Source organism: Nothobranchius furzeri, chromosome 12, assembly GCF_043380555.1.
Source record: "Nothobranchius furzeri strain GRZ-AD chromosome 12, NfurGRZ-RIMD1, whole genome shotgun sequence".
Taxonomy (NCBI): domain Eukaryota; kingdom Metazoa; phylum Chordata; class Actinopteri; order Cyprinodontiformes; family Nothobranchiidae; genus Nothobranchius; species Nothobranchius furzeri.
The window spans coordinates 12,703,606-12,728,932 of NC_091752.1; the positions used below are offsets into that span (position 1 = coordinate 12,703,606).

At 42.8% G+C, this 25,327-nt stretch overlaps 1 protein-coding gene and 1 long non-coding RNA gene across 2 annotated transcripts in view; one reads left to right on the forward strand and one right to left on the reverse strand.

The window, feature by feature from the left end:
* Positions 1-25,327, forward strand: part of LOC129161159 (adhesion G protein-coupled receptor A2-like) — a 113,216-nt gene that overhangs the window by 68,437 nt on the left and 19,452 nt on the right. The window contains exons 3-6 of the mRNA XM_054738226.2: positions 10,813-10,884; positions 18,281-18,352; positions 18,476-18,547; positions 18,614-18,777. Coding sequence (XP_054594201.2) covers positions 10,813-10,884; positions 18,281-18,352; positions 18,476-18,547; positions 18,614-18,777 — 380 coding nt within the window. The remainder of the gene's footprint in view (positions 1-10,812; positions 10,885-18,280; positions 18,353-18,475; positions 18,548-18,613; positions 18,778-25,327) is intronic.
* LOC129161160 (uncharacterized) lies at positions 14,220-14,664 on the reverse strand. The gene is made up of 3 exons (XR_011515846.1): positions 14,478-14,664; positions 14,337-14,394; positions 14,220-14,269 (listed from the first exon to the last, which is right to left on the reverse strand). It is a non-coding gene; the product is annotated as an uncharacterized lncRNA (long non-coding RNA).

Genomic DNA, 25,327 nt, shown 5'->3' on the forward strand with positions numbered 1-25,327 from the left:
AAGACTGATCTTAAAGTGGGGCAAGAAACGATTTAGTCAGCCACCGATTGTGCAAGTTCTCCCACTTAAAATGATGACAGGGGTCAGTAATTTACATCATAGGTACACTTCAACTATGAGAGACAGAAAGTGAAAAAAAATCCATGAATTCACATGGCAGGATTTTTAAAGAACTTATTTATAAATCAGTGTGGAAAATAAGTATTTGGTCACTTCAAACAAGGAAAATCTCTGGCTCTCACAGACCTGTAACGTCTTCTTTAAGAAGCTTTTCTGTCCTCCACTCGTTACCTGTATTAATGGCACCCGTTTGAACACATTATCTGTATAAAAGACACCTGTCCACAGCCTCAAACAGTCAGACTCCAAACTCCACTATGGCCAAGACCAAAGAGCTTTCGAAGGACACCAGGAAAAGAATTGTAGACCTGCACAAGACTGGGAAGAGTGAATCTACAATAGGCAAGCAGCTTGGTGTGCAAAAATCAACTGTGGGAGCAATTATCAGAAAATGGAAGACATACAAGACCACTGATAATCTCCCTCGATCTGGGGCTCCACGCAAGATCTCATCCCGTGGGGTCAAAATGATCATGAGAACGGTGAGCAAGAATCCCAGAACCACACGGGGGGACCTGGTGAATGGCCTGCAGAGAGCTGGGACCACAGTAACAAAGGTCACCATCAGTAACACACTACAACGGCAGGGAATCAAATCCTGCAGTGCCAGACGTGTTCCGCTGCTGAAGCCAGTGCATGTCCAGGCCCGTCTGAAGTTTGCCAGAGAGCACATGGATGATACTGCAGAGGATTGGGAGAATGTCATGTGGTCAGATGAAACCAAAGTAGAACTTTTTGGTATAAACTCAACTCGTCGTGTTTGGAGGAAGAAGAATACTGAGTTGCATCCCAAGAACACCATACCTATTGTGAAGCATGGGGGTGGGAACATCATGCTTTGGGGCTGCTTTTCTGCTAAGGGGACAGGACGACTGATCCGTGTTAAGGACAGAATGAATGGGGCCATGTATCGTGAGATTCTGAGCCAAAACCTCCTTCCATCAGTGAGAGCTTTGAAGATGAAACGTGGCTGGGTCTTCCAACACGACAATGATCCCAAACACACCACCCGGGCAACAAAGGAGTGGCTCCGTAAGAAGCATTTGAAAGTCCTGGAGTGGCCTAGCCAGTCTCCAGACCTCAACCCTATAGAAAATCTGTGGAGGGAGTTGAACGTCCGTGTTGCTCGGCGACAGCCCCAAAACATCACTGCTCTCGAGAAGATCTGCATGGAGGAATGGGTCAAAATACCAGCTACTGTGTGTGCAAACCTGGTAAAGACCTACAGTAATCGTTTGACCTCTGTTATTGCCAACAAAGGTTATGTTACAAAGTATTGAGTTGAGTTATTGCCAACAAAGGTAATGTTACAAAGTATTGAGTTGAATTTTTGTTATTGAACAAATACTTATTTTCTACCCTGATTTACACATAAATTCTTTAAAAATCCTGCCATGTGAATTCATAAATTTTTTTTCACATTCTGTCTCTCACAGTTGAAGTGTACCTATGATGAAAATTACTGACCTCTGTCATCATTTTAAGTGGGAGAACTTGCACAATCTGTGGCTGACTAAATACTTTGTTGCCCCACTGTATGTTCTATTTTCTTACACTCTATCCCTTTAATATCTGTTGTTTGCCTAATTGCTGACGCTAGTGGTTCGATAAAAATAGCAAACAGTGTGGCGGAGAGTGGGCATCCCTGCCTGGTCCCCCTCTGAAGACAGAGGCTAGCTGATATTTGGTCGTTTGTCCTGACACGTGCTGTTGGTGAACTGTATAATGTTTGTAGCCAGATTATGAAGAAGTTACCAAATCCAAATTTATGTAAAGTTGCAAATAAGAACTTCCAGATAACTCTATCAAAAGCCTTTTCTGCATCTAGAGATAATATACTAGTTTCTATGTTTCTACTGTAAGAGAAATCTATCAAATTAAGTAATCTACGCAAGTTTGTGGATGACTGTCTACCCTTAATGAAACCAGTTTCGTCAGGGTGTATTATGAAGGGGGTTACCTTCTCTAATCATTTTGCCAGGGCTCTAGAAATTATTTTGAGATTAACATTAATGAGAAATTGGGCGATAGCTGGTAGGAAATGCAGGGTCTTTGCCTGGTTTTAACAAGAGACTAATATTGGCTGGATTCATGTTTGGCTGTAATCTGCTGCTCTCTTCAATTTCCCTCACCATTCTGAAAAATGTTGGAGCCAGAATGATCCAGAATTCTTTGTAGAACTCTGCTGGAAACCAGTTTGGACCTGGAGCTTTCCTATTAGTCATGGATTTAAGGGCTTCCTGGAGCTCAACTGATGTTAGTGGCGAGTCCATGACTGTAGCTCGGCTGTCTGATAATTTAGAAAGTGTTATCCTGTCAAAGAACTCATTGATCTCGTTATCTGATGGGTGAGTGTGTGGTGAGCACAAAGTTTGGTAAAAGTCTCTGAAAGTGTTGTTTATTCTTTCAGGGTCATAAACTATATTCCCGGTTGAGTCTTTGACAGCAGATATGGTAGTTTTCTCTTTATTAATTTTTAACTGGCTAGCTAAAAATGTTCCTGATTTATTACTATGTTAAAAGTTTTCTGAATCGTGCTGAAAGAGTAGGTGTTCAGATGTCCAAAGACCTGGAGGTGTTGGACTTTGAGGTTCTGAAAAGGAGTGATCCAAGGATGTTTGTGTCACGGGTGTCAAAGCAAACCTAGCCATGTTTAGAATCAGAAACAGACATGACACTATCGAAAGGAACATGTTCTGCCCTGAAAACTGAAGCCAAGAATACTTTATTCCCAAGAATGATGGAGGTTCCCACACAGAAGTTGAAAAACCCGGTTTAACCAGAGTAGTTACAGACTGACTAGAACTCCGCCCCGTAGAAGGTGCAGCACCTAACTCCGGGTCGGAGGTCAATGTTGTCAGCTGAATTGGTGGAAGGTCAGTGTCGATTCCTGCAATGACCCGCCCGCTCGGAGGAGGCCTTCCCCCGAACAGGTTGAAATCCGCAACGGAAAACTCAGTGCCACTCGGCACCCCCCTTTTGTCAGGCGGGGCCCCGAGCAGGGCATCACTGCACCCACCTACACCTCCCGGGCCGGGTGGCCTTCCCGAGCCCGTGAGAGAGGTGTGCACAGCAACCACTGAGGCTTCCTCAACATCGGCACTGACCACTGGACTGCTGGAAACCGCAGGTTTTCCTGCGCCGTCGTGGTCACCTGAAAGAGAAATCACAGGAAATAGAACACAGAGGCCAGAGACAGAGTCACACCCCTGTGAAAGGAGAAAAGAATTGGCCACCGTATTAGCAGAGGTCACAAACTGAAAAGTGACAAGGTCATTCACAGAAAGGTCAAGATGTCCGGACACAAACCCTGCAAATGGTAAGGTTGCTCCATCCGGAGACCACAAGTGTTTCACGGCGGCTGACGTTTCCATCACGCCCCGATAAACAAGCCGGTTTGTGCATGAGGCGGACTGACGAGTAAAGCAGACCCCTGACTGAAGCGGTGGGTCACAGCCTGAAGATTTCACACCCATGCTGGAGAGATGGTCAGCCTTTAACATGGATGACAGAGAAGAAGCATCAGGAACCAAAGGGTTAAGCACAACCTGTTTGTCAGAGAGGTTAACCATAGGCTCAAGAGATTTATTCAGCTTAAAAGTAGCAGAGAAAGTGTTGTTTATTTCAAACCTTGATATCGATGGTGGGTTTTCAACCCCCTGGAAGAAATAAAGGCAAAGAAAAAGCGTTATGACTGTAAACAGCATGTTGCTTGAATTCACGTCATGAAGTGCAAACCAGAACCACCTCCAACCCAGAGCAGCTGGCACCGAACCGTTACCACTAGTCCCCACCGTGCCCGACCGGCGGCACCCGACGAATGCGGGCCCGTTCGGGCGGGCGGAGGGACCAACGCGGCTCGGCCGGTAAACAGTCTCCTGCGTCTTGGCATGTTCTGGAAGCAGAACGTCAGAGAACCTTACACCAGGTGTAACAGTACAAGAAAGATTTTGTCGTGTCTCGTCCATCCCTCATTAAGTTCAGAGCAACTCGCGTTTTTACCTTCTGAGTCGACGTAAAACTCCGGGCAAATTCCTTAATTAATCTCACAAACAAGGACTGTCCGTAGCGTAACTTAACTTTATGACACAGGGTAAAACAAGGAGCTGTTGATAGAGAAATTAATGCACACAACTTCACAAGATGGAAGAATTTCAATTCAATTCAATTCAATTCAAGTTTATTTATATAGCGCCAAATCACGACAAGAGTCGTCTCAAGGCACTTCACATAATAAACATTCCAATTCACAGTTCATTAAGCCAATCAGAAATAATGTTTCCTATATAAGGAACCCAGCAAATTGCATCAAGTCACTGACTAGTGTCATTGACTATACAGCAATTCTCATACTAAGCAAGCAAGCAGCGACAGTGGAGAGGACAACTCCCTTTTAACAGGAAGAAACCTCCAGAGAATCCTGGCTCAGTATAAGCAGCCATCCTCCACGACTCACTGGGGATCGAGAAGACAGAGCAGGCAGACAAAGACACAGACACACAGACACACACACAGACACACACACACACACACACACACACAAACACACACACACACACACACACACACACACACACACACACACACACACACAGACACACACAGACACACACACACACACACACAGACACACACACACACACACACACACACAGACACACACACACACACACACACACACACACACACACACACAGACAAGTAATGTGTCTATAGTTATATTGTGATGTCTTAGTAAATATTGTATTTGGTGAAAGATAAACTTTATTGTATTTATCCTAGTGGATCTATAATTAAATGGATAAACTAGTATTAGCACATCAAAAGTCAATGAAAACAAAAAGTTATTATCAGGAGAGAGAGAATGTATTAGTGGTTAGCAGCAGTGTGCTAGTCGATGGCCCCCTCCATGAGGCCACCACAGCTCAGCAGAATGTCATTGTAGATTCTTCTGGGTAGAAAAACACTTACAGAGAAAATAAAGTTAACAGCTGAAATTGCACAAAATAGTACAGTTAAAGAGCAGACTGTAGAATAAAGCAGTAGAGTGTGAAAAGTGGTCAGTGTGTCCTCCAGCAGTCTAAGCCTATAGCAGCATAACTACAGAGTTAACTCTGGATAATCTATCCTATTTAGATGTAGGCATGTTGGAGGCAGGGCAATGGAGAGCCATCTTTACCGACTGTACACTCCACCTCCCTCTACTCCCCCACTTGTCCAGATTTAGGCTAACATCAGATTTTAACTATAGGCCCTATCAAATAAAAATGTTTTAAGCCTATTCTTAAAAGTAGACAAAGTGTCTGCCTCACGGACAATGTCATGGGTCCGAGCGATGGAGGCTGTGAAAGCCGACCCGTACAGCGGTCCAAAACAAAAATTAAAAAATAATAAACCCTACGCTGCCGTGTTGGTATCAGACGGACAAACGTAGCAAAATGTAGATTCTACACACCGTAGTGATTTACAAGAATCACCGCCCCTGCGGGTTTCGGGAGGACACAGACTAACTGTGTCAGAAATGGTTTGACAATTTAATGGGACACGTTCCCTTTTTGTCCAACTGTGGCTCGCTAGCTTAGCTCTCCGGCTAGGTCTAGCTTTTCGTCTGTAGCGACCAGACTTAAATTTGCCCGATTAACAAGCAGGCATCTCGCTCCGCTGCTAAAACGGACTTTAAAGCGTACGCAATCTGGATGCAGTAACGCGCTACGGCCATAACCCGACTTACAGCGTTTACCTAGCAAGTTAAGCTACGGTAGGTGCCAACGAGCATTCCGGTTAGATTCGGCTTCGATCAGTCGCCTATGTAATGGAAATATCTTCCACAATAGCTCGCCCACAGTGTCAACACACTGAGACGAAGGGTGTCCGGGAATTCGGAGAATTTCGTCTTAATTTTAGGATGGAGGATAAACTGCTCACGGTAGCTCACCCAGCAAGTTTCAGAGTGGAAATGCAGCTTTCCGACCTGAAGAAATTAGAGACGCGGCGTCGCGTCAAAATGGGCAGAATTTAGTCAAAAGTTAAACTCACACGTTCGCTCCGAAGGCGAAGATGGGATAAATCAAAATACTGTCTGTAATTTGTGGACAATTTGAGATCGGAGATCTTCCACCGGCAAGTTTCCACCAGGACGTCTCCCGGAAGAGTGACTTCAGCGGAATAATTTCCGTTTTTTTTCAAAATAAGACATCAAAGTGAAACACAGAGAAAAGCTTTGTTTGTAGCTTTTAGATGTCCGGAATCAGATATATCGCAGATATAGAAGTCTGGATACGCTCGCCATATTTGTAAAGAAATTTTGCTGGCTTAGCCATATTGTAAAGAAAATTGGCTGGCTCAGCCATATTGTAAGGAGAAACTGTCTTTACTCAGTTATATTGTTAAGAAGACTCAAAGGTTGTTTTCATCGATAAACTGACGATAATATCTGTTTGTCTGTGTTTCAGTTCAATGAGGAAACCAGTTTGACAATTAAAAGTTTTAATTCTTCAAATTAAACTAATGATTTTGAAATTGACAAACAGGAAATAACAATCAACATTGGCAACTTGTGGGACAATCTTCAACAGTTGATATGCTGTTCTTGCTCAAATAGACCTTCTGTTGGTGAATGAAGATTGAGAGTAATAGGATGTGGTTATGGATGCGTGTGTGTGCAAAATGTCGTGAGAATTGAACATGAGGTGAGATGAATGCGTGTGTGCATCTGATTTTGCTTCAGGAAGAAACAGGTGTCTGAGTGAAAAGTGATGGTTTGAATAAACTTATGTTTAGTTGGAAAAGATGCATCAAAACGCTATCTGTCGTGTTTTGCCTCACCGAAAATCGGACCCTCTGTTGGACCCGGGACGTCACCTTAGGATGATGTTTCATCCAGGGCACCTTGGCTGGCAAAAAAGACAAAGATGCGCCGCGAACCGGTCCAGAGTTGCCCTCGGTACACGTTGATGGTAAAGCGTTTTGTCGATGCGCTTTCTTAAGTTAATTCACTCAGAAATCAAAGACTCTGTATGAGTCTGCATTAGAAGTTGCGATTCAGCTATTCTGTCTGGCTGACAGGAACAGCGTGAGGGGGGAGAAACGAGCCAACCGGCTCCCCCCTTTTAGCGGTTGTTCACATGTCCTCTCTCTTTCGTTGTCAAGCACGAACTAAAATTCATCAGACTGAAACTTACCAAAAACCTTTCTCCTCTCAAAGCAAACGTGTGCGTCATCAAATGTGTTTTGGAGTTTACTGTGAGAATCTGTGTGTGGGTGTGTGTGAGTGTTTGTGTGCTTGAGTGTGTGTGAAGGTCAGTAACAAACATCCTCAACATTATCATTTAATTAACAATGGATTAATTAAATCTCTTATAATTACCCAAAGCATAAGAATCCTTCATTTGATTAAACACATTTATAATGAGCAAAATGATAATGGTTACTTTAACATTAAAATCAAGAAACAAAGTTTTAAGACTTGTTATGTTATGACTACTTTTATGGGAACAACATCTTCTGTGGGAACAACATCTTCTGGCACGAAGCTGCAGGTGGCAGATGTCATGGTTTCCTCCCGGACTCGCTGGCGTTCAGGTCTTAATCTGTGGGTGAAAGTTCTCAACGACCCAGCTTTGACCCAGCTGAGTCCAACACCACCTTTGTGACAGAAAACCCACACTTCCTCACGTTACATCTTTGTGCTTAAAATTGTGTATTTTTGTCAATAATTTCTAATTTAGCTTTACGTTATTTGCTCATTAACTCTTCTTCTGTGGATGCCTCTAAAGACTTAAAGATTTCTTCTAACTCCTGAATATGTTTATTTTCAGTTTTTTTTTCTTATGTGATGAGAAAGAGATTATTTTACCTCTCATCACTGCCTTTCCTGCCTCCCAGAGAACAGATGCTGATGTTCCAGGCAGGTCATTATGTTCTAAATATAAAGCCCACTCCTTTTAAAAAAAAATCAATAAAACCTTCGTCTTTAAGCAGTGATGTATTAAACCTCCAGTTTTTCTTTGCTGGGATTGTCTTCTTGTTTACCAGAGTTTAAGAAACCAGAGGATGGTCGCTGACAGCTATGGGGTGTATCTCAGTCTCTGAAATGTCAGCCAACAATGAGCTGCTGACTAGAAAATAATCCAAACGTGAATGAGAGTGATGGACGTGTGAGAAAAAAGTATACTCTCTACGGTTAGGATGAAGAGATCGCCATGCATCACAAAGCCCATAATCACTCATGTACTGTTTAACTTTATTAGTGGATTGCCAATTGCGCTGAGTCCCAGCTGTACTGAGCCTGTCTGTTAAAGTGTCCATCCAAAAATTAAAATCACCTCCAAGTATAAGTGGACAGTCCAAGTGTTCGGAGAGTACAGTGAAAAAATTATGAAAGAATGGAGGGTCATCAACATTTGGACAGTATATGCTGATGATAAATAAGCTTTGGTTCTGTATAGATATTTGTAACATTATAAATTACCCTCTGGATCTGAAATTGTGTCCAATATCATGAAATTGATGTTTTTGTGTATTAAAATAGCTACACCCCTTTGCCTAGAGTTATAGCAGGCAGAGAACATGCTGGGAAACTCAGGTGTTTTAAGTTCATCTGCAGATGTGGCAGATCTATGAGTCTCTTGTAACAATATTACGTCTGCTTGCACTCTCTTTAGCTGATCAAAATTTTTTTATCTCCTCTCTGGAGCTAGCTCCATGTACGTTCCATGAGACAAACCTTAGTGCACCCATAGATGTGTGTGTGTGAGTAGCTATAATATGACGCCTTCATGTGTAAGAGATAAAATAAGTAATTAAACGCATACATTAATCTTATAGTAAATAATAGAGAGGGTATTATTATAATCATTATTATAATTTGCAACATTAATAAAAAATAATAAAGTAGCAAAAATAATATTTTTTTCAAATTATTTGTTATATAATATTAATATAAAATATTAATGCTGATAATGATGAAGTATAAATGAATTGAAATAATAATAATAATAATAATAATAATAATAATAATAATAATAATTAGAACTGCGAGCAGTTATCAACGGGTTCAAGCCATCCAGCGCCAGTCGCCCACCCGGCCCCATCCTCACCTTCGCCACTCCTTACGCGGTCCCGCCCCAAAAACACGTTCTCCCGCCGGCGTCCCATCAGCTCACTTCAACCGGCGCAATGAAAGTAACAGGATACGTCATTAAACCTCTTGCACAGCCATACACATATCTTTCAGAGGCATGGCTGACTTCTCAATCGTGATTACAATGGAATTCCACCATTTCCTGTTTAAAGAACGTGAACATTTAATGAGTGAAGTAATGAGAAAAGAACGTGAACATTTAATGAGTGAAGTAATGAGAAATCAGGTTTTATTATATTATTGATCCTAAATTAAATGCTTTTTCAAAAAATAAATATATTGAGATGTACAATTAAGCTGACCGAAACAAAAACTTCATTATAAAATGCATATTTGATCTAAAGATTACCAAACAATAATCTATACATCAAGAGTATATTAGGAATAACATAAATACTTGATTATGTCCATAGATTTAAAAGATTTTCAACCAAATCTATGAGTTTCATTTTGTGACTTACCCCCAAATTCCACTACCTCCGCTCCGCTGCGCTCCGCTCTGACACGAACGCCGGAGCAAAATCGGTCCCGTTCTAGTCAATCAGAGCAATTCCACTACTGCGGCCGTGCTCCGGCAGTGCGGCGCCGTGCGCCGCCCTCTGTTCCGGCGTCCGGCAAAAATAGAATCGATCCTATTTTTGCCGGACGCCGGAGCACCTCCGCAGTAAATGGACAGAAATCACAAACGCCCAACAGGAAAAGGAGCGAGCACAACTTCCGTTTTTCACAATACATCGATAAACAAAAGGCGTTTTTTGTTTCATATGCACAGGTTTAACAACTTTTAACAACTATCAGTGGCGGCTGAAGTTTAAATGCACAAAAGTAAGCCATAAATACAGTTTCCACTATCAAAGTCGTCACACTTTGTTGATCCAAACACTGCTGATCTCTCAACACAAATGATGGGCAGATTAAACAGTTCATGCCGATGCTTCTCCCACACAACGGGTGTTTGGATCTAACTTCCGCGTTTATTGCTCGGACTGTATCGCAAGATCTCGAATATCTCGCGCATGCTTGTTTGCCCACCTCAGGTCTCCGGACCGGAGCGGAGCCGTTGTAGAGCGGGTACCAGTAAAAATTGAGTTCGGAAGCGAGCGGCTGCGGCAGGCGGGGGCTGACCGGAGCGGAGCGGAGGTAGTGGAATTTGGGGGTTACTCATCAAATGATTTTAAAAAATCCTGAAAAATCCATATATCATCCTAAAATTACCAAAATATTCTCAGATGGCAATGTTAACAAGCGGAATAATATGATGTAGTTTTTAAATCAGTAGAGTCAAAGCTTTTTTGAAGAAAAATTGGTAAATAAATCTATAAGGGGCGTAGCCAAAATTAAAATATTCATAAAAAAAAGTGCTACTTTTTAAAATTAGTAGAAAAATCTCAGATCACCATAGGCACATGTGGAATGTTATAAATGGTTTACATTTACTGTATACCTAAAAAAAATTCTAACAAAATGTTTTTACTTTTTTGTCCTGAATCTGTAAGCTACCATCAGAGGAACAGGAGCCGTCTCACTCCTGCTGTCTCTCTCTTCTCCAGGGACCTGAGGAATAATTTGATAAGTACCGTGGAGCCTGGAGCCTTCCGGGGCCTTCTGGCCTTGAGGAGACTGTAAGTACAATGACGCCTCGTAAAAAAACTAATGAGTGAAGACTTCTAACATTTTCAGCTCCCCGGCAGACCAATGGGACACTAAACATAAACACATATAGAAAACCAACACACACAGACCAATATTCATTATGGACATCAGAACATACACAAAATGTCAGTAATCAGAACATTATATCACCGAGCAAACATGATAAAAGAAGAAAGAGACCATAAACAAGAGGACAAACACATACAACATGCTTTAAAGACCTGCGGGTACCCGACATGGGCGAGAAACAAAGGAAAACAACAAACAACAACAGAAAGAAAAGAACAACCAAAGCAAAGAACCAGAAACCCAGAAAGACAAGAACCAAAACCAGTCATAACCTTACCATACATCAAAGGCGTAACAGAAAAAATAAGAGCAACAATGAAAAAACACAACATAAACACACCAACAAAACCATACACAACAGTTGGAAACAGACTAGTATAGCCAAAAGACAAGATACCAGCTGGACTTAAGTGTGGAGTCGTTTACGAAATCCCATGCAAACTCTGCAATAAAACATACATAGGAGAAACCGGACGCCAACTCAACACACGAACAATAGAACATAGAAAGGAATGTGAGAAAGAAGACACACAAGAGCAGCAAAACAAGAAGCAGAAAGCACAATAAAGAAGTCAGCGGTAACAAATCACTGCACAAGAGAAAACCATATAATGGACGGGGACAACATAAGGATCATAAACACCAAACAACAGAAATACAAAAGATGGATAAAGGAAGCCATAGAGATAAGGAGATGGGGATGTGAGACCATGAACAGAGATGATGGAGTTTACTCATTGGATCGTGCATGGGACTGCATCCTGGGAGAGGGGAGTGCGGGCAGCAGAGGGCAACAACGTTCTCTACTGCCCACGGATAAATGGAGTAGGAAGTGACGTCACCATCAGCGTCAGCTCTGAGGATGTTTGCAGCCGCTAATGACAAGTCAGCCAGGTAAAGATAAAACCTTTTCTGTGTTTAAACAAGAACCAAAAACGGAATTTTCAGCTCCCGTTTGTCATTTCGTTGATGAACCAGCTGCATGAATCAGCATTTAATGACCATTCAGTTCTGCTCCTGACCATGTCTGGTCCATCTTTATGGACGTCAGTGGGGACGAGGACTGGTTCAAGTAACCAGTCAGGATGAGCAAAAATATAAACATAATAAAACTGCTTAAACATGAATATTAGGTGAAAACAAATAAATTCCCCAAATCCTCTGAAACAGCAGTAAATAAAAAAACAGGTTTGGGTTTTAAATGACTCTATTTTCCACTCACCGTTACAAATGTTTCCACTGAACCACAGAACAGTTTTGCCGTCTGTCTTGTTTATAAATGTTTGTTTTTATCTGTTTTACTTGTTTGCTGGGTTTCAGATTTTTAAAAGCTTCAGGCATCCTGTTAGAGTCCAGAGACACAGATGTGTGGATCGGACCTGATGCAATCTGAGCAGAACCAAACAGGACAGAAATCTGATGAGAGATGAAATCTGTTAGATCACAAATAATAAATAAGAATGTTTTCAGCCACCTGGTAGCAAAATTCCCATTGGCCTCTGGAATGGATTCCTACGTCTTCACAGAATTGAGTTCTGTGGAAAGGAGCTGCAGGCAGAAGGAGAGCGTTCACCTACTTTCAGGTTTAACATTCAGTTAGCGACAATGATCCAGTCTCCTCCGATGCAGAGTAACACAGTACAGATGTTTTAGGGACCTCCTCCAGCAGCAGAAACCCTGATAAAGATCTGCTGCTGTGTTCTGACCCGCTTTGGTCCAATCAGCTGTCAGACAGGTGGGCTCACATCAGGAGCTCATGGAACCCAAACCATCAACACTCCACCTCTGTGCCGACAGCTGATTGAAGCTGTTCTCCTCTAGTGTTTATTTTTAAACATAACCCTGTGCTTAATGGATATGAGGACATTTTTCTCCAGAAGGATTCCTGTTTATTCAGATAAAGCTACAGTTAAAGAAGTGGTAATGCCCCCTCAGAGTCCTTCTCCACCCACGTATCAATTTTAAAAACTGCAACATTAGTAGGCATTGCCTGGAGGACCGAGAGGGCGGAGCCGCGGCAGTGACGAAGACGATGGGTAACGAGACGATGCTAGCTCCCTTCACTCTGAGCAGTTATTAGAAGTGGAGGACGTTTCTCCCCCTCCTTACTCAGATACTCGAGAAGAAAAGAACCAAGTCTATTTGGAGGAGACAAGCGGACCTGAGCCTTATTGTTTTGAGCTTGTGAGTTGCCTGAAACTACAGGAACCAACCCAACAGAACCAGCTCTGAATGGTAAGTAGCCGTTAGCCATAGCATCAGATTAGCTGCAGGGTTTTGCTCCACGGCCCTAGAGAGCTAGTATTCAGCATGTTTTTGAGGTTTATCTGCTTCAACACACCTGGTTTTAATCAGCAACAAATAGCTGAGCTGCTTAACAGCTAATCTAACCTGTTAAAGCAAGAAAACCACTGAAACGTGCTGGAAAGCAGCTCTCCAGGAGCCCTGGGCTCAAGTTACAGTCTGCTGCATAGAAAGTTATGAAACTACCCCATGAGAAAATTATTCTGTAATGTGTTCAGCCCACTAAAACTGCCCTGATTTCATTATTTATTTACTGATACTAGCTGCTCTCTTGGTTGTAGGTGTGATCCTCTGGTGTCTGCAGCTGGTCTCCTGCTGGTGTTGTCAGGATCAGGAGCTTCCAGAAGAATGTGCCTTTCAATGACTCTTTCCCCCTTATTTGTTATATTAATTAAATAAATCTTAATTGATATATTTCCTGATTTTGTTCATGTCCATAAATACTTAAACATGCTTGAAATTAAAACGAGCTTTTAACAGTGAGGTGCTAGTTTAATTAATCACAATAGAGCTAGTTAAACATGCAACAATGTGATAATTCAATTAATGTAATTTATAAATATCCATTAAAATATCAAAACTGGAATCAAAATGAGATATTTGGCAGCACAAAAAACTTGTCAAACACAATATTTATTATAATAATTGTAGGCAGACAGGAGACAGAGATGATGGAGGTTCTCAGTCATCGAAGGATGGCTGAAGGCTTTCCAGGAACAGGAGATGTGGTGTTGTCTCTCTCTCTATTCCACCAGATGAGCTGATAGGTTACAGGTGTGTGAGGACATCCTCATGCTGTCATAACCAGATGACATGAGTTATCAGGTGATCAGCCAGGCTAATGATGAGATGCAGAAAGAAAACAAATCCAGGACAGTGTACAGTAATAATAATAATCTGTGGTGTTGCTCACCTTATGTGCTCTTATAGAGTATTAACGTGTGCCTGCCTCATGGTGTAGTCCATATTTTGCTGAGTGTCCTGCAATAATGCAGGTTATTTACTTTTGATAGCAAAGAACAAAATATTTAATGTAAAAGTTATTCACCAGGTGAATCAGCTCACACGTCACCACCAAGTGTCACAGGGCCAGAATCAGTAGCCTCCTTCATGATGTCATGATGTAATCACATACTTATTTAATTGTTAATATCTTAAAAATTCTGAAATGTTTTAATTTTTTTTTTACCTTGAACAGTTCACTGAGCTTGCACTGTCACTGAGGTGGAAGCTGAAATCAACAGCAGACACCTAACATCTTGGTCTTTTCAGGGGTGTGGACGCTGCTCTGGGACTTTCTGGAAGATGAATTTCCATCATGGTCCATGTGTCACAAGACACACTGCGGCTGTGAGCTTTATTCTGGGTGGCTATGTAAAAAACAAAGAAACAGCACATTTATAAATGTTTAAAAGAGCATAAAATCACGTGTAACAATAATCTGTAAAACAAATTAAAACTAGAAGGTAATAATAAAATGTTTACATAGAAGATTATTAAAAATAATTCACCTTTGCTATGGGTAAGGCTTCACGTCAGCCTGGACAAATGCATTCTTGCAGACTACAAAATCAGTCTGACAGCCAATGTCTTGGGCAGATTTAGCCTGAAAAAAAAAATAGAAGCACATTGTTGTTGTTTATAAAGTCAGATAATATACAAAAGAAACTGTCCTATATAGGCGCTTTATAACATTCCTAGTGTGTGATCGTTATCCTAACGTAAAAGTCAGTCACATGATGTGAAGAGCCTGAAATGCGACCTCCTGAACAGAATTCCTCACGGAACCGGGTCACAAGCTGGATTTCACGCTGTTATGCTGTCAGCTAGTGCTGCGTTAGTTAGAGTCACTGTTGCAGAATTACTGACTGACACAAAAGCAACCCAAATTTTCTCCGAGCCTGACAGTAATAGTCATGTGGACCGTTTTGTCGGCCAGGGCTGTGAGATATGTTCCGATTTGCCACTGATTCTAACCTTACATCCCGTTCCACATTTTGTGAACTTTACAACTCAGCCCAAAGGCAGTGCAGGCTGATATTAGCTAAAGGAAGTGAACCACGTCTCTCAAACTTTGCATTTAGGTAGAGAATTGTCTGTAGAAGATGTTAAAACTTTTATTTAGCTTACTCACCTCAGACTGGAGCCTGCCATGGTGGGGGAGCAGAGTCAGTGGGCTGCATCTAAATTGCGGAAGAGCCACGGTGGGCACAGCCTCCCTCTTCAAATGGAGACGTGCAGAATTGCGGGTAAAATGCTGGTTGCAAACTACAGCACCAGGCGGGAGCTGAATGTTTTCCAGACACCGATTGCGCGCAACCATTGGCGCCTAATTTCTAAGTCCAGTGGAAAGGAGTGCAACCCCACAGAGCCACCGCAACCACACTACACTATACCATCTCACCATGCTAACATGATATGGAGCACTAAACCTGAACTATTTTCCTAATTACACTAACAGCCAAACACTAACTAAACTACAATATCCAACAGCCAAGCTAACACTAAATAAGTATGTATAACACTAAAAGCTATGCTAAAGATTAGGATATGCTAATGCTATATGCTAATGCTGAACTACGACTAACCTCCTACACTCGCTTGCAAATCCAACTCCCAACTCGCCACAAGGCGTGGCCGTGACTCTCAATGCTTTTATAACTTTGACACAGAGCTGCTACGTAGTACTCTACTGGTTTACGTAGTATCTTACTCTTTAGCCACTGGCTAAAGTGTATTCAAAATGACTCAAACTCTATGTTTTAAGCTGAAGGTGGCGCTATACTGTGGTATTTAGGCAGGATTTTTAATTTTTAAAGAAAATGCACCAAAATGCTAAAATAATGAATACACACATTTAAAACACAATTAGACACTCATTTATACAGTTCATCAGCAAAAAAAAAAAGTTAATTTAGACGTTACTTGCTCTTTAACATGTTTTATTACACCAAGACATTTATTTTCATATGCACTTTCTACATCACTGTCATCACGGCCACTTACAGCATGATTTTAGTTTATTTAAATTCAATGATAATTTATCCAAATGAAACCAGTATTTAGGTGTACTTGTTTCTGATGTAACCAGGTCCAAAGGTTCCCACAAATACCACACACTGTAATGCTTTGGAAAACTTACACGAGTCATTGCTGTACACTAGAAATAGCTCTGTGCCCAAACCAGAGCCCTGTGGTACTCCCCTAGAGACGTCCAACCACGCTGCCCTCAGTCATTTCTCTGTGCTAGTAGATCACATACATTCGTCTCTTGAGGTTTGGCCTGAATGGTGGTAGAAGTGATGGAAAGCCTTTGGTGCAAAGCTGTGGGGCAGAACATCAACTTAGGCCTTGTCCACACGTAGCCGGGTTTTTTTTTAAAACGAATATCCGCCCCTCCAAAAACGTGCATCCACACCACCTCGTTTAAAAAAAAAACTGTCCACACGTACCCGGATAAATACGTTGTTAAGGACATGCCAGACCTGTAGGCGGCAGTACTTCCCCCGAATTGTATCCAGTCAGCGTAACTTTTCGTGTTCCTGCTTACATTCAACCAAAAAATTCCGCTTGCAAAAACAAACAAGCAAAAAGCGCTTTGACAATTGATAAAGCGAGCGCAGCTCTGAGGGCATCCATGCTGTCGGCTAGTGTAAACACAGGTCGCACACATGATGTCAGCATTTTTTGTCGCGGAAAGTGACGCTGCGGACCTTAAAACTCCGGTTTTGTCTGTCCACACGCAGACACCCTAAACGGAGAAAACGCAGATCTTCACTTTGGCCAGAGTTTTTTAAAAGATCCGTTTTCGTGTGAAAAAACTCCATTTTCGTGTGGATGACAGGCCAAAACGTAGAAAAATATCTATGTTTTGGCAGATCCCCGGCTACGTGTGGACAGGGCCTTAGTGGGCCTTTCCTCTATGCTGCTTTTCCTGATGACTGCTTGTTCAACACAAAGGGTAGAAGGAGGGAGTGACATGGTTAGTGGATCTGGACTGGTAGGGATGTAAACGGAAAGCTAACCGTATTGATTGTGGGCACGTGTGCGCGGGCCTCGGGGGGAAGCAAAAAACTAATTTAAGTGCTCCCCAGCTGGTGATTGTTTGAGTGCTCTGCCTATTTTCCCACAGCTGCTCCAGCCTTGCAGCTCTTTAATTACAGTGTGTGTGTGTGTGTGTGTGTGTGTGTGTGTGTGTGTGCATGTGTGTGGACACAGCAACGCTCTGCTAGATGTGTTTGTGTTTATAGCAGTTGTCATGTGAGGGCTAGCGTTGGACTGAACCGAGTTTCTAGCAGCATTAAAGCTGTTCTAGAAGCCCACTGATGTTTGCGGCGAAAGGCTTGTGATGCGTGTGACTTAGAACACGTTGCGCTATCTCAGGGCGACCATGTTTAAGGCCCTGCCCTGCTGGTGACATCACACTATGGCAACGCCACCCAGACCAACTACATCGAGCTCCACTTTTAACAACCTGATCAGTGAAATCAGAATCAAACTCCACCAACAAGTGAACAAGTGACCTTTTACATGCATTAATAACTGCATGATTAATAATTGCATGATAACGCACAGCCCCATATTGCAAGGATCTGTAAACAATTCCTGGAAGCTGAAAGCATCCCAGATTTCAGAACAATATCTTTTGTACATGTAGACACATCTCCAGATGTTTGAGTTCAGCTCATGAAAAATGGAGCAAAAACAAAAGTGTTGCGTTCATATTGTTGTGTATTGTAAGTAACACACCCTGGCTGTTGGAGTAAGTGGTGAATCCGTCTGAGCGCTGCCCGGATGCCCTGCGGTGCAAGTGAGTGCATCTGGGAAAACCAGGAAGTGGAGTCGCCCCACCTTATTAGCACGTAGCTCGTGTTTTCTAACAAAGCGACAGCTTCTGGTGTTTGGATGTGATCACTTTTGTTGTTTGTTTGAATGTGAAAAATAGTTAAAACATGTCAATCTGACATTTGCATGAATCCACATTTCTCACAGGGATCTGTCCAACAACAGGATTGGCTGTCTCTCTCCTGAGATGTTTGTTGGTCTGAGCAGGCTCTCAAAGCTGTGAGTATTTGGTTCTTGCACATCCGTTGGCTCATCTGTTTTATCAGCTGATGGTGTCTCTTCTGATCTAGTTTTGGGAGTTTTAAGTCAAACAAGTGTGTTTGTTTTATTTTCCACCAATAGGAATTTATCTGGAAACATCTTCTCCACTCTGACTGCCCAACTCTTCACTCACCTATCGGCTCTTAAATATCTGTAAGACAAGCCAGCAGCAGTCCTTTAAATCTGCTTGTTGTGTAGTAATCGGTGTGTTCTCACCAGGCACTTCGGCACTGAGACGCTGGTCTGTGACTGTCAGCTGAGGGGGCTCTTCCTGTGGGCCCAACACAACTCCATCAGAGTTGGTACCGGCACGCTCTGCGCTTTCCCGACTCACCTCCACGGATCCGAGTTTCACAGACTCCAGGAGCAGCAGCTCAGATGTGGTGAGAGCTTCAAACTTAGCTATAAATGTAAAACAATATCAGCGAAAAGCTCTTTTCTTTGGGACGCTGATTTGTTGGAGCTGCACGCTAACATTTAACCCTTTATTTGTACAAATATAGACCATTCTGCTCTTAGTTAAAGTGCATGCCTTAACTGAACATGTTTGATGTAAGAGATAAAAAGTTCTGTTTTACCTCCACGGTGATTCTGCCTGATCAGCACATACAGGAACAGGTTAATCTGGCTGTGACGAGAGGTTCCTGATCCTGTGGGTATCTCTCCACCTGCTGGAAAAAGGACCGGCGAGCTAGATTTAAATGCTGATTTGGTCCAAAGCCCCGGTGGGTCTGGGTGGACTCCTTCCACCGGCCCGCTACAGCAGCAAATGCATAAAAAGAGTTTGTGCCACCTGCATAGTCGGGTCTAATCCAGATGTGTTTTATGCTGTAGGGATTATGAGTATAAGCTCTTGAAACGCATTTGATTGGCTTGTCAGATTGTTGACTGAACCCGCTGGTTAGAGACGCCGTGCTCGTCCCATCAAACAAAGTCGATGATTTGCTGGTTTCATGGCGGGATTTCTCCAACAGCCACAAACAATTTTGTAAATGACGAGGCTCGACTAAACTCCAGAGAATAATTTTAAGCCGCGGAGGAGACGTCTCATGTGGTCTACGACTGCTCTCATTACTCTGTAGAAACGTGGAGAATCTGTAGGAAATTCTGTGCAGCGACAGCTGTTATCTGTAGTCATCTGGGAAGCAACAAGGAGAAAACGGAGATGCTGTGAGATGCTCCGTGGTGAAGAGCACCGTGGAGTGGAAATACTAAAAAATTAGGAACGATGAACACACACACACACACACACACACGTACGCACAAGCACATACACACACACGCACGAGCATGCACGCGCTCACGCTTGCACACGCACACACACACACACACACACACACACACACACACACACACACATCTCTTCATCTCGTGCTGCAGAGGAATTCTATTATATGTGTCAGAGTCATGCTCCCCTTCTCCTTCTGTCTGCATCATGCATCAGGATGAGAACGTGTGCTCGTGTGCTCGATGCGGCACAGAAAACTAATTAGGAGAAGAGTGCATGTACATGCCCCCCTCCCAGGTTGTGGTTCTGCACAAGAAGAAGTCATCACAAAAAAACCTTCCACAACAATCCGAGCCACAGACATTCTGGGTGAGCTGTAGGATTACGGCCATAACGTTACGGGCTGCTTGCAGACTGTAGCTTCCACAAATGCTCCACTTGATTTTACTGGTCTTTACTCATCTCCATGGCAACAGGCTGTTTCATGTCTTCTCCTGGACAACGCTCTTTAGACTGGAGGTCCCAAGGGTTGGACCGCGGCCCAAATGTGGGTCATATAACACAGAGCTAGAGCTTCTGAGAAGATGTCCATGAATAAAAATCTAAATTTTTTTCTGTGGTTCTGCTCACAAATACAAGAAGTTAGTTTAGAGATTGTTCATTCTGTTCGTGTGTGTGTGTGTGTGTGTGTGTGTGTGTGTGTGTGTGTGTGTGTGTGTGTGTGTGTGTGTGTGTGTGTGTGTGTGTGTGTGTGTGTGCGTGTGCACACTCTCTGGCTTCTCCATCCCCAGTGAGTCATGGTGGATGGCTGCTTATACTGAGCCTGGATCCTCTGGAGGTTTCTTCCTGTTAAAAAGGAGTTTTCCTCTCCACTGTCGCTGCATGCTTGCTTACTTTGAGGATTGCTGTAAAGTCTTCTCAAGGACCTTCACACAGTAAACATGCCAACACAGGTCATGTCACTAATCAGTAACAAGTTTCCTATATAAGGAACCCAGCAGGTTGCATCGAGTCACTGACTAGTGTCAGAGTCTTTACAGCAGTCCTCATACTAAGTAAGCATGCAGCGTTCTCAGTGGTCCTCGGCCATCCATATCCATCCGCAGCAGTCCAGTCTGTGTAGGGTTAGCAGAACGTCAGCTCATGGAAAGAAGAACTGACTCATGTTGCTTTTTAGATTTTGTTGGAGTGGTGGAGACTTTGTCAGTATTCATCTTTTTTTTTTGGACATTTCTGTATAGATGGTTTTAACTATTAATGTTATGCTGTAAGTATTTTTAAAATAATCACTGCAGATACTTCTGTTTTTCTGCAGCAGCTCGGGTTCGTCTGCCCTAAACATCTCATCTATGAGCCCTTTCCCTTCACATGATGCAGGTCAGGTGCTGACTGCATATGAGCAGGGACGTAGAAGCGTGATCTGCTTCCTGACAGATCAAGAGTTTCCTGTGTTGAGTCTCTAGTCACCTGTTTGACTCATCGAACCAGACCATCAGGAGAGCCTCAGCATGACTGCTCTCACATGGTGACACAGTTCATCTTCTTACGTTGATCAATGCTTCATGCAGAGTAAAGTGAGGCTGGTTACACAACAAACCAGCAACAGTTTTCAGAGGAAACGGGTCTGTTCTAACGTCCAGCACTACTAGACTGTCATATCATGTGGCTCCAGTGAGGAAACAGGAGCATGATCCAGGACATTCTTCTTAAAGGAGTTTGGTGCCTTCTTGTCCTCTATTATAAAGTTGGAAACTGTTTTAATCCTCTGGAATTTTCATCTTCATGTTGACGACAGCTCATCTTGCCCTGCATTGGAACTTTTATCATTGATTGAAGCTTTTATGTTTATGTTTATGTATTTAGCAGACACTTTTGTCCAAAGCGACTTACAAGTGATAATTGGCATGTTGCCCTTGAGGCTAACAACAATAACAATAACAACAACAAACAGTTTCCAGTCAGTTGTAGGTGGCAGTGAGGCAGCATGATGAATCATGGAGAGGATGGAACAAGGACTGGACAGTAGAGAGGGGGACGGGTGCAGGGAGAAGATGCTCTCTGAAGAGCAGGGTCTTCAGGAGTTTCTTGAAAGTCGAAAAGGAAGCCGCTGTTCTTGTAGTGCTTGGTAGGTCATTCCACATCTGTGGAACAATAGTTTTGAGCAGCATGTTTCTGAACCTCCATTAGAAAGTGTTTTCATGCTTAGCCTCGATCGTAGTCCACTGCCTGAGTCTTCCGTCCGGCAGGTTTCTTCTGCCAGGAATGCTGTGCTCCTCCATACCAAAACAATTCCTGTTTAACTCCTGGAGACTTCATCAAAATAACCTCTCATGTTGACATGGCGCTGCACCTCAAGGCGTTCCGCTCAAGATGAGACTCCTTTCTTTATTAAATGGTTCTTTTTGGTCTCATAAATGATTTCCTAACTTAACAAGATCTTTACAATGAATGTTTTATCTAAAGTCTACTAATAATACTCCATGAGTTAGTGGACATAAAGAAATGGCTAAATGACAACTCCTTGACGCTAAACGGGGTTGTCGCCCATGCTCATTAAACAGTATCTGGGTGATTTAGGCCTCTCTGTGAAGTCCAGCTCTAGAAACCTGGGAGTCATCTTTGGCACTGAGATGTCATGTGCAGCACTGTAAACTGCTCCTTTCAACTCAGGAACATTTCCAAATGTAAAACAATGGTCTCTAGAAATGATTTGGAGCTCCTCGTTCATGCTTTTGTATTATTGTAACAGTTTGTTTCAAGTCCGAACACCAAGGAGCTCCATTGTCTGCAATTAGTGCAGAAATCTGCAGCGAGAATCGTGACTTTCACAATAGGAAGACACACACTTGCCCTATGTTTAAACAACTTCATTGGTTGCCTGTGTCGTTTATATAAGTTTAAGGTTCTGGTTTTCAGAGCCCTGCATGGACAGACTCTTACGTTAGTGATCTGATCCCCCTACACCCATGCGTGGGCTCTTAGATTTGGGGATCAAAACTAGCAGAAAATCCCTCGTACTTATATTTTGAACCCACCACCCGCAGGAGGAACATGAATCTGGTCTGGGAACGCCTTTGGGTCCTGCCGGAGTAGCTGGTGGAGGTGGCCGGGGAGAGGACGGTCTGGAGCTCCCTAGTTGGGATGCTGCCCCCGCGACCCGTACCCAGATAAGCGGAGGAAGACGACGACAACGACTTATTTTTGCACTAGAGGTGACGATCCTTCGAAGCTGTGGCTATAGACTTTGTAACAATCTACCCCCCCCCCCCGTGTTTAAGTCTGTCGACATTTTCAAGAGTGTGCTTAAGACTCGTTTATTTGTTCAGGCATTCAACTGCTTATCTGTGGGTAGTTATGATTTCGTGTGGTTTTGGCCTTTTAAGCTATGTTTGATTACTATACTATATTATGTTATACCATACCATACCATACTATACTATACTATACTATACTATACTATACCATACCATACCATACCATACCATACCATACTATACTATACCATGCTATACTATACTATACTATACTATACTATACTATACTATACTATCCTATACTATACTACACTACACTATACTATGTTATACAATACTATACTATACTTTGCTATACTGTACTATACCATACTATACACTATACCATACTCTATTATACTATGCTATGCTATACTATACTATACTATACTATTTTACACTATACTACACTACACTACACTACACTATAATTCAATTCAATTTTATTTATATAGCGCCAAATCAAGACAAGAGTTGTCTCAAGGCACTTCACATAATAAACATTCTATCCAGGTCAGTTCATTAAGCCATTCAGAAAAAAAATGTTTCCTCTATAAGGAACCCAGCAAATTGCATAAAGTCACTGACTAGTGTCAGTGACTTTACAGCAATCCTCATACTAAGCAAGCATGTAGCGACAGTGGAGAGGAAAACTCCCTTTTAACAGGAAGAAACCTCCAGAGAATCCTGGCTCAGTATAAGCAGCCATCCACCACGACTCACTGGGGATCGAGAAGGCAGAGTGCGCGCGCGCACACACACACACACACACACACACACACACACACACACACACACACACACACACACACACACACACACACACACACACACACATCAAGTAGTGTTTCTATGGTTGCATTGTGATTTCTTAGTATATATTCTATTTGACGAGAGATGAACTTTATTGTATTTATCCTAGTGAATCTATAATTAAACGGGTAAACTGTACCCAGGTATACTATACTATGTTTTACTATACCATACTATGTTATACTATACCATACTATACTATACTATGGTATATTGGCCTTTTAAACTATGTTTTATTTCTCTGTTTTTATTACACATTTTTACTGTTTTTTATTTACTGTGTTGTGAAACACCTTATGGCTGTTGCCTGTCAAAGGTGCTATACAAATAAAGATGACTTACTTATTTTGTGATTTCTCGAATAAACATTTATCATACTGGTCTCTGCCCAGTGGGAGTGAAGCCTTAGCTGTCGCACGCCCATCAGGCATGAAAAGTGAAGCCAATATATTTTCTTAGTAACACCCAGGTCCCATTGCATGTCAACAAAGTCATATCTGAGGTTAAAACGAGTTTAGTCAGAGGTGCTAGTAGGCTAAGGTTTGGACACATCATGTCTTCATCATTTGGTTTTGACATACAAAGGTTTAAATGGTCTTCGTCCTAGCTATTTATCTGAACTTCTCGTGCCTTATGTCCCATCTCGTGGATTAAGCTCAGCTGACCAGTGTTGATTGAGTGTAGCTAGGGCAAGACTGCAGAGAAGAGGTTTTAGGTCTTTCTCAGTGGCTGCACCTACCTTGTGGAATATGGTGCCCATCTCCATTAGGCAAGCGTCATCTGTTGCCATTCTTAAAAAGCTACTAAAGACTTATTTATCCATCAGCATCCGTCCATCTCAGGAGACAATGGCGTAGCTTCTTGTGAGTCTACCTCACCGCTGAGAGTGGCTAAGCAGACCGACTCAGGAGTGGCAGTCCCTGCCGCTCTTGGTACAATAGAAGGATGGCTGTTGTAGCTGCATTTGCCACAGCTTCTGCCTTGATCTGTTCTGAGAAGCATTCTCATTGCGCTCAGCCTCTGCACAGACTGTACCCTGTCTGACTGCTAGTCTCCAGGCTGGGCAGGCATCCGCTTGACTTTCCCATGAGTGGTGTCCTTCTTGCAGACGTCTTTGAATCGCAGTTTTGGGCTTCCTGTTGTCCTTTGGCCTTTGACCAGCTCGCCGTACAGGAGGTCTTTGGGAATACAGCCTGCGTCCATTCTCCTGACATGGCCGAGCCACCTGAGACGTCTCTCACTGAGAACTGCATGCATGCCGCTTAAGTTGGCTCACTTCAGCGCCTTGGTGTTGGGAACCATTTCCTGCCACTTGATCTGCAGGATGCGCTGCAGGCATCTCATGTGGAAGCTATTGAGTTTCCTTTCGTGCCTCGCATTGGTGGTCCATGTCTCGCTATTATAGAGGAGAGTGCTGAGTATGCAGGCTTGGTAGACGTGCAGTCTGGTCTTCTCATTGAGGCTGGAGTTGTTCCATACTCGCTGGTTCAGTTTAGCCATGACTGTGGCTGCCTTGGTGATCCTGCTGTTGATCTTCGAATCAATGGACAGTAAACTGGAGATGGTGGACCCAAGGTAGGTGAAGTTATTGACAACCTC